The sequence below is a fragment of the Myotis lucifugus genome, unplaced genomic scaffold (genome assembly GCF_000147115.1).
Source record: "Myotis lucifugus unplaced genomic scaffold, Myoluc2.0 scaffold_11, whole genome shotgun sequence".
Lineage (NCBI taxonomy): Eukaryota > Metazoa > Chordata > Mammalia > Chiroptera > Vespertilionidae > Myotis > Myotis lucifugus.
Genome location: NW_005871059.1, coordinates 15,565,221 through 15,575,285, shown reverse-complemented (window position 1 = coordinate 15,575,285; position 10,065 = coordinate 15,565,221). Strand labels below are relative to the sequence as shown.

At 45.0% G+C, this 10,065-nt stretch overlaps 2 protein-coding genes across 2 annotated transcripts in view; both read left to right on the top strand.

Moving 5' to 3' along the window:
* Positions 1–352: 352 nt before the first annotated feature.
* Positions 353–1,960, top strand: LOC102428752 (abl interactor 1-like). The gene is given in 2 exon segments (XM_014451924.2): positions 353–1,548; positions 1,826–1,960. Coding segments are annotated over 2 exon segments (1,314 nt in total). The 3' UTR covers positions 1,944–1,960.
* A 1,809-nt stretch (positions 1,961–3,769) lies between these two features.
* Positions 3,770–10,065, top strand: part of ARG1 (arginase 1) — a 14,075-nt gene continuing 7,779 nt past the window's right edge. The window contains exons 1-2 of the mRNA XM_023750271.1: positions 3,770–3,869; positions 9,132–9,204. Of these exons, the coding sequence (XP_023606039.1) occupies positions 3,813–3,869; positions 9,132–9,204 (130 nt within the window). The 5' untranslated portion in view covers positions 3,770–3,812. The remainder of the gene's footprint in view (positions 3,870–9,131; positions 9,205–10,065) is intronic.

Here is a 10,065-nt window from a genome sequence, read left to right as displayed (position 1 = left end):
AGTTGGAAGGATTCATAGGGTGCATTTCTCCTAAATCCGTATTTTCATGGCGATAAAGAACTCCCCTCACAGATCTGGCAGGCACGAGGATCTGACACTTGGCTTGTGCTTCATTGTAAAGCGCAGAGGTTAGGTGGATCCACAATGCTTAACAGTGTATCATGGCTCTTGCTCTACAACCTGAGTGGCAGTTGGCAACCTCTCTGGGCTTCAGTTTCCTCATCAATAAAATGGCATCAAAGATGAGACTTGAGGGGGCGGGGGGGGGGGGGCGGGCAGGTAAGTGATTTGTATCCGGGCTGCGAGGTGGTGGGAGTCTCCGCTGACCTTGCAGCCTGTGGAGGAGTGGAAAATGGCAAAGTTGCAGATGTTACTGAAGGAGGAAATCCCGTCTGGCAAGAGGGCACTTACAGAGAGTTACCAGAACCTGACCCGGGTGGCGGACTACTGTGAGAACACCTACATACAGGCTACAGACAAGAGAAAAGCTTTAGAAGAGACCAAAGCCTATACAACCCAATCCCTAGCTAGTGTTGCTTATCAAATAAATGCACTGGCCAACAATGTACTCCAATTGCTGGACACCCAAGCCTCTCAGCTTCGGAGAATGGAGTCCTCCATCAATCATATCTCACAGACGGTAGACATTCATAAAGAGAAAGTGGCTCAAAGGGAGATTGGTATTTTGACAACAAATAAGAAAACATCAAGAACTCACAAAATAATAGCACCTGCAAATATGGAGCACCCTGTAAGGCATATTCAGAAACGTATTGACTATACAGTTCTGGATGATGTGGGCCATGGTGTCAAGCATGGAAATAACCTAAATTCTCCTACTCAGAAACCACCAAGTCCTCCCACGTCAGCCCGGGGAACGATGGGACGGAATAGGCCTTACAAAACCCTGGAACCTGTTAAACCTCCAACAGTTCCTAATGACTATATGACCAGTCCTGCTAGGCTTGGAAGTCAGCATAGCCCAGGCAGGACAGCTTCTTTAACTCAGAGACCGAGGACACGCAGTGGAAGTAGTGAGGGAAGTGGAAGTCGAGAAAACAGTGGAAGCAGCAGTATTGGCATTCCCATTGCCATGCCTACACCTTCACCACCCACTATTGGATCAGCAGCCCCAGGCTCAGCTCCTGGTTCCCAGTGTGGCACAATGACCAGGCAGATTTCTTGACACAACTCTACCACTTCCTTGACATCTTTTGGTGGATACAGACGAACTCCCTCTGTGACTGCTCAATTTTCTGCTCAGCCCCCTGGTAATGGAGGTCCACTTTATTCTCAGAATTCAATTGCTGATAGTCAAACTCCTCCACCACCACTTCCACCAGATAACATTCCCATGTTTGATGACTCTCCACCTCCGCCACCACCACCTCCAGTAGATTATAAAGATGAGGAGGCTGCACTAGTTCATTATAATGACCCATATGCAGATGGGGATCCTGCGTGGGCCCCTAAAAATTATATTGAGAAAGTTGTGGCAATATATGATTATACAAAAGACAAGGATGATGAGCTGTCATTTATGAGGGTGCAATCATCTACACTAATGCAAATTGGTGTCACTCCACTATGCCCACCAGCCAATCAGAGCGACTATGCAAATTAACCCAACAAAGATGGTGGTTAATTTGCATACACAGGCATGGAGTGAAGACTGAAGGCTCTGGCCGGAGTGAAGACTGAAGATTGAAGAGGCTTGGTTTCTCCGCTGTGGCTGGACCAAAGGCCTGGGTCCCGGGTGCCAGAGGAAAACCGGTGCCAGCAGCCAGGGGAAGGAAGACCTATTGCGTGAATCTTCGTGCAACAGGCTTCTAGTTTATGTAATAAAGAAGAATGATGATGGCTGGTATGAAGGAGTCTACAATCGAGTGACTGGTCTGTTCCCTGGGAACTATGTTGAATCAATCATGCACTATACTGATTAAAATTTTTTGCTTTTAAAGTAGGTTCTTATTATTACTCAGCCATACTGTGGGACTATTAATGGTTAACAAAATTGTCTTAAAATGTGCCCATATTTTCAGGACATGCTGTTTTATTGGTATAATTGAACGTCTACCTTGTAAGCATAAATCTTTGGGCAGTTTGTGTATTGCTAAACAGCAATTTATACAAGAGGCTGTCCATAACTGTTTATGCTTATATACTTACTTACACAATGTTAACTTTATGACCATTTTAAATATTCTGGGGGTCTGGGGTATAATATTTAACAAATCATGAATCAGATTGTACCATTAATGTTTCAGTGCAGTATGGTTACTAATGCTATGTCAGACTAATATTAAAATCAGAAACTTTAAAAAAAAAGATGAGACTTGACATAATGTTGGTACAAGGATTAAATGAGATAATATAAAACAGAACAGCATCTGGCACATGATAAAAACTCATTGTTGGCTGTTTTTACTTCTATGTCTTTTTTTTTTTTTTCAAATATATTTTATTGATTTTTCACAGAGAGGAAAGGAGAAGGATAGAGAGTCAGAAACATCGATGAGAGAGAAACATCAATCAGCTGCCTCCTGCACACCTCCCACTGGGGATGTGCCCGCAACCAAGGCACATGCCCTTGGCCGGAATCGAACCTGGGACCTTTCAGTCTGCAGGCCGACGCTCTATCCACTGAGCCAAACCGGTTAGGGCTACTTCTATGTCTTGATTATGATTCCAAAGACTGTTATTTTCCTACTAGAGGACCAGTGCACGAAATTTGTGTATGGCGGGGGGTGTCCCTCAGCCCGACCTGAACCCTCTCCAATCTGGGACCCCTCAGGGGATGTCCAGCTGCCTGCAGTTGGACATCCCTCTCACAATCCGGGACCGCTGGCTCCTAACCAGTCTCCTGCCTGATCGCACCTAACCACTCTGCCTGCCGGCCTGATCGCCACCTAACTGCCCTCCCCTGCTGGCCTAATCGCCCCCAACTGCCCTCCCCAGCCAGCCTGATCTTGCCCTGTAACTGCTTGCTCCCCCCCGGCCTAATCGCCCCCTAACTGCTTGCTCCCCTGCCGGCCTGATCGCCCCTAACTGCCTCTGCCTCAGTCCCCACCACCGTGGCTTTGTCTGGAAGGAAGTTGGACGTCTGGAAGATGTCCAGTCGACCTGGGCTAGTTAGCATATTACCCTTTTATTAGTATAAACACACCATATTTAAAAATCAGTATGGCAACACCTCCGAGTTATTAATGAGGCAATTAAGATTTCCTTTAATAATAAGCAGAAAAGGAAGTCATATGCTTTCCCTTGTGGTGTAGGATGTGTCTCACTGATTAACCATTAATCCCAGTGTGTGAAACTTGAACTCAGGATTGTAGGGCTTGAAGGGTTGTGAGGAGATCATCCTGTCAGTCCCAGCCCTTCTTTGACACGGAAGGACTCGAAGCCCTGGAGGAAGTAAGTGCCCTTCCCTGAGTTAGTACAGCTGAAACCATGGCACCGTTTATGTGAAAATGATGACTTCATTAGATTAGAGAGAGTATTACGATTAGGAAATAAAGATGGTGATTAGACAAGGGATTAACCCAGATGACTTGTCAAATGGCTGTGAATTGGGGACATGAATAATCTCCCTGAATTACAAACCCAAGTTCTTCCACCCAGGAAGAACTTGCTGGACTTCCAGTGGACTGTCCTGTTTGGTTCAGTAGGTGGAGCCAATCTTCCTTATTAGAATAAGATAAACAGATTCAGCCCAATTATAAGTGGAAAAAATATGTGTCTCCTGTCATTGAGGGTTGCAGACGTTGTGACTGGCTGGAGACCTCGGGTGCAGTGACCAGGAACATCAGAGCATGAGTTCTAAGACAAAATCCATAGGGGTCATCGGAGCTCCTTTCTCAAAGGGACAGGTGAGTAAACAGCCTTCCTTTGAATAGCTGGGATTATTGGACAGTTTCAGGCTTTACACTTAGCAAGGTGTTATTTTCTGGTTAGTTAAGTTTCCTAAGACAGCCTGGCCCTGAAATAGTATATAGTTTAAAGTTGTCTCACCAGTTTGCAACATTGTACAATTATGGTCACAAACCCACTTATTTTTGTGGCCCCTAATCTCAGCCACAGCCAATTTTATTTGAATTTACTACCTTTCCCTCATATTTTTAAAAAGGCAATATTTTTATTTGAATGGCAATGGATTATTTCTGTATTTTAGCTACTTATTTAGATTTCCATGTTGTGGGAACCATGCCAGGTCCCTGGATAGTCAAGGCTGGTGGGAGCACAAAGACCTTGTTATCAATACACCAGAATGACCAAAGGCTGCTCTGGGCATGTGCCCTAACGGAATGTTCAAGGACTCTGAGCCTGGAAATCCTAATCATGCCAAGATACCATGAGCGGGTACAAGGACACACGGTACACTGTGCCCTTCAGTAGCCAATATTATTGATGCCACTGTTGGCATGAAGCCTTCTTTGTCTAAATGGTATAAAATAAAAGTAAGTTACTGACCAAGTTAGTTGGCTGAGGATGGAGTGAAAAGTCTGCTGGAGTATGGAGAGAGAGCAGCTAGGATGGAGTGTGTGAAGAAGTCTGCTAGAGAGAGCAGCTGGGCAGGAGAGATAGGAGAAGCTGCTGAGCCAGAGAGCTCAGCTACTGCTACCATGTGAGGCGGTGAGTCTAGGAGGCAGCATGTGGCTGCTCAGATAATAGCTGTGGGTACAGAGACTAATGCTGCTTTATGGGAAAGATATATGTTCACCAGTCGGTGTCCAGATGTCTGCCTGTATGAACTTTGCTGTAAAGGATGTTCTTGTCTAATGGCTATATGGCCACTGGCTTCAGCAATAAAGACTCATTCTTATAAACCCACAACCTCTCGTGGCTTCTCCGCCTAAGACACAGCATCCTAGGAGGTCCAGCCCCAGGCAGAGGGGCTCGGACCCAACACCTGTTACTAGTGAGCAGAGGATAAAGGAGGAACTTGGACTAAGTTCCCAACCGTTAGTATAGAGGGCGGGGGTCAAGCAGGAACCAGCCCTGGCGTAGTCAGATAGGAGAATTTAGGGGAATACAAGGACTCAGAACAAATCGGACATACTCAGAGCACCAGGGCTCCTGCTGCGTGCTCCGACACCTGTTCTCATTGTTTTTGGTGTTACTGTGTATATATACAGAGAGAAAGACTTTTAAGAAAACACATTTGTTTAGCTATGTAATGAATGCCTAGAAAAATGTCATAGATTGGTGTTAACTTCAGAGTTCTTTTAATTTGGATAACTTCCACGTGATTGCTTTATGCATCTTTGTGAATGGTTCCTATTTTTAAGGGCCTTAATAATTCTATACAAGTCTTAGTTCATGGACTAAGTAAAATCCTTTGTGTACCTTTCTTTGAGGGAGGAAAAAAGAAAAAAGAAAGAAAATGTGACTGTAAATTGGTAACGTTGAAAAGACTAATGGATTTATGAAACTCCCAGATTGCCAAACATGCCAGTAACATTGAAATAAAGTATTTTATTTTCCTGCCCTGGCCACACTCATTCTGGTAAATATAATGAGATTGCAGACACCTTAGACTTCAACATGTATCTGTTCTTAAAAGGGGCGGCGGGGGGGGGGGGGGCGGGGGGAAATAAGACAAGTGTGAATTGAAACTCCTAAAGTTTTTTGTTGTTGTTGTTGTTGTTTAAATGGAGGTTCCTGCAGGTTTCTTAGACTATTTTCCCCACCTGGGTTAGTATTTTCTACTCCTACTAGTTGTTTTTCTGTTTCTAATTCCTCCCCCCGGAGTGAGGAAATTTTCCCCATTCCTTCTAGGCCGAGTGGACGTAAATCCCTCACGCCGCACACCACCAGCAGGAAGACCCCCGAGGAGAACGAGGAGGAGGCGGAGGAGGAGGAGGAGGAGGAGGAGGAGGAGGAGGAGGAGAGACATATTGGTTGCCTCCCACCGGTGCCCTGACCAAGCCGGGGACGAGGTATGGGTGCCCTTGACCGGGAATTGAATCTGAGATCCTTCAGTCCACGGGCCCACGCTCTAGCCACAGTACCAAACTGGCCAGGGCACTCCTCCTAGTTTTGAACTCTTGCTTTGCACTCTGGCTTCTTATTGCAAAACCAAGCAGGACGGGTCAGAGGTGAGAGACCCAAATTGCATGTGGACTGTCAGTAAACACAGATTCACTTTCCCTGGAAACCCTTCAAAGGTCTTTCCCAGAATATGGAAACATGCTGCTGACACACAAATTGCTCTTTTAAATACTTAATTGCAAGCTTCACAATATGCTCACTTATTCTTGGGCAGGTTCTAACAAAGATAGAATTGAAATAACTGACAAAAGAAATGGAGCAAGGGAAATGGAAGGAAGGAAGGAAGGAAGGAAGGAAGGAAGGAAGGAAGGAAGGAAGGAAGGAAGGGAGGAAGGAAGGAAGGAAGGAAGGAAGGAGGAAAGGAAGGAAGGAAGCAGTGTGAACATGCTCTGGTTCCTGGACCTCAGCAGAAAGCCTTAGGCTGATAACAGCCCCTCTAGGGGATATAGCCTGATGCATTTTCTATCTTCAGTTAATTCTTTTTTCTTTTTCACTACAGCCCTTCCTCCATTAAAACAAGGCCCAGTGATAATGAAGCTTATTGTCTCATGATAATAAGGACACAAGGAGATATTTTTCTACACTAAGCCATAGCATAGAGGGAAAAAAAATGGCCAACATATAAGCATCTGTCCTTGCCTAAAAGAAGTAAAAGTTTGACAGACAAGCAAGAGAGAGGTTTAGAGGGCAAATGACTAGAAGGTTGAGTCTGAGAAAGGAATCTCTCCTATTTCACCCTCTTGCAAGGCAGTGGGAGGTAGGAGGGATGTAGTGGCAAAAAATGAGGTAGGTTTTATATTTATTTTACAGTTGAGTTAACTAAGGCTCAGAGAGGTTTGGAGATCTGCTCAGGGTCACATAGCCTTGAGTGTGTGATTCCAGACAGGACTGTTTAATCCCAGCACCTGTGTTCCTGACCTGCATTGAGGCCTCTTTAGATACACAAGGGATCTTACCCTTGTGGCCAGTTAAGAATTGAGGCTCAGCTTCAAAGTCAGTAGAGCTAAGGAGTGATTTCCAATGTGGGCAGGTAAACCAAGCAATAAGAAAGGACTAATCGCCTGGCCAACATGGCTCAGTGGTTGAGTGAGGAGGTCACAGTTCGATTCCTGGTCAGGGCACATGCCCAGGTTGCAGGCTTGATCCCCAGTAGGGGGCATGCAGGAGGCAGCCAATCAATGATTCTCTCTCATCATTGATGTTTCTCTCTCTCTCCATCCCACTCTGAAATCAATATATGACTAATCATGAGAAGCAATTTGAATCAAACAAATAAAAAAGAATGCTAGCAAGTGTCACTCTGGAAAAATTTAATAACTGTGTTAGAGCAAACATAGTGTCAACTAAGGGGCCCATAAGATGTGTTCTAATGTTTTTAAGGGAAAGGGGGGGAAATGCCAGGGAATTTTATCAAATTTATAATTTTTTGAGCATCTACTAAGTGTCAGCCCTACACTACAAAATACAGTGCAGCAGGTAGGTATAAAGAAACTTGGACTGAAATCTAAAAACAAACACAAAAAACAGTGGCAAAATTTGAGCCAAGCAGCACTCTATGGGGGTCTAAAGAAGGAGAAGTTATATCTCCTTGATTGTGGTGGGACTGGGGAGAGCCAGGCGAAAATTGGATGGAGTAAAGGAGAAAAATATGTCAGGCAGAGCACGTGGGGTCCCTTGCTGTCAGGGACAGAAATTTGACATCAAGGATTTGCTTGGCAGCCAGGCCAAGTCATCTGCTAATTTTAATTGGGAAGAAATATTTGCTTGGTTTGGTGTCACAGCCCAATCCTAGAGGCAACACGTGTCTTTGGCACCTCTTCTCCTCTGACAACAGGAAATAACTTTATATGTAAAAACCTTGTTGGGAGTTAGAATCAGAGCGATACATGAAAGAACTGTTTCTTTAGGGTCACTAATCTGCCAGGAATTGGCTTCCCGGATGTAAAAACAGCAAGGCTAGAATTCTTGTTCACTGTGTTTATTAAGCAGGTCAAAAGTTGAAATACCAGGTTGGTCTTTGTGGGTTCAGTCAACTGCCAGATGATTTTCCCTGTTGCCTGCTTTGTCCCGTAGAACCCTACCTTACTATTGTGAGAATCTGCACGTAGCTGTCTCCCATGCTACCTTCAAAATAATGCCTTTACTGGCCTGGCTGGGTGGCCAGTGGTTGAGTGTCAACCTATGAACCAGGAGGTCACAGTTACCAAGAGGTCATGGTTCAAATCCTGGTCAGGGCAGGTGCCCGGATTTTGGGCTTGATCCCCGGTAGAGGGCGTGCAGGAGGCAGCTGATCAATGATTCTCTCTCATCATTGATGTTTCCCTCTCCCTTTCCCTTCCTCTCTGAAATTAATAATAATAATTATATATAATTATATATATATAATATATAATTATATACATAATTATATATCTATAATATATAAATTATTATTGAATAAATGCCTTTACTCAAGCTATTGTCCTGGTTTACAAAGTTCCTCCAGCACCCCATCCATCATCCTGAACTCGTGTTGCAACACTACGCTGAAATGTCACCTGCTCCACCTGACACCCTCTGTCCCCGGCAGAGATAGGAGCATCCTGTTTTTGTTGTTATGACATCTTGTATCTACTTTGAAGCAAATCTCCAAGTGCTGTAATTGATGTTAAAAATCCAAATCCCCTCTTAGTTTATGAGTTAATCAAAGACAAAAACCCTCTGCTTTTCATTGTAGTGCCTCCATTTATCAGAGTGCTTTTGCACAAAACAAATGTTCACTAAGTCGGTAGCATGGGGTGATGGGAAGAGGAGATGCAGACTTTGGAATCCAAAGGACTGGGCTAAGGCCCTAAGGCTCTGCCACTGGTTAGCTGTGTGAGGGAAGGAACATTAGATAACCTTTCTGATTCTAGACCCTTATATTTGACATAGGAGTAATCCAATCCATCTTGCTGTGATAATTAAATATAAATGTCTGGCTCTGTAGGAACTCAAGAAAATCATGTTACTACTATTCAACTGATTAAATAATGAATTTCCTATTGTGTGCATCTGATGACCAAGATGATGCCTGAATCCTTTCTTTTTTAATTGTTTAGCCACGAGGAGGAGTGGAAGAAGGCCCTAAAGTGCTGAGAAAGGCTGGCCTGCTTGAGAAGCTTAAAGAACAAGGTAATTTTTAGGTTGAAAGATGATCAGCCTGAATTCTTTCCTGTTCTGAAGGATGCACAGGCTCCTGCTGACACGGGGAATGTCTGGAATGACATCTGTACCACAGAATTCAGCGCTGGCTAGAACCTTAGGTGTGCACCCTACACAGAGAAGCAGTGTGAGGGAAGAATGCACAATCAATGTTGCTTATTTATTCAGATATTTTGTCTTTCTAGCCAGACTACAGTGTAAGAGAATGTGTGTGAGTAAGAATTGGGTTGGGTGGGTGGGTGGGAAGGAAGTTGGGGGGATTGAAAATGGAAGGCAAGGGGCAGCAGCAGAAAGTGCACTACTAGCAAGAGGAGCCCTATTTGTGAGAGGAAATAAAACAGTAATAGCACCGAGTCTCGGGTTGATGTCTCCATTTTCCTTGGTGGGGACTTGAGGCAGCAGAGAAGCTGTGGGCCCCAGGTAGGTCAAGTTTGGACTGGAAAGTGAGCTCCTCGAATGGGTGAAGTGGGGAACCAGGCTCCTTTCCCTAAGGGGAAGGGGGGCATTTGGGAAGTCCCTATTGCAGGGACGAAGGGGGGCCCCCCCAGCCCTTTCCCCAGCTCTTCTTGAGGGAGGGAGGGAGGAGGCAGGTAGGGAGGCGCGACCGACGCAGGTAGGAGGAGTGATGATGGGGGAATGAGTGGGGGAGGGAGGAAGGGAGGAAGGAAAAAGCCGGGGTAGTTTGCTCCTGTTTTCAAAGGGCCTTTTTTTCCAAAACCCCTGTGGCCCCCCCTGGGTTAAACCGGGTGGAAATTTGGAGGCTTTCCTTCCTAGAATTCCCCGCATTCCCTGTCCTGTTCCGTCAGACCCTATCTCTAACTACAAAAACTT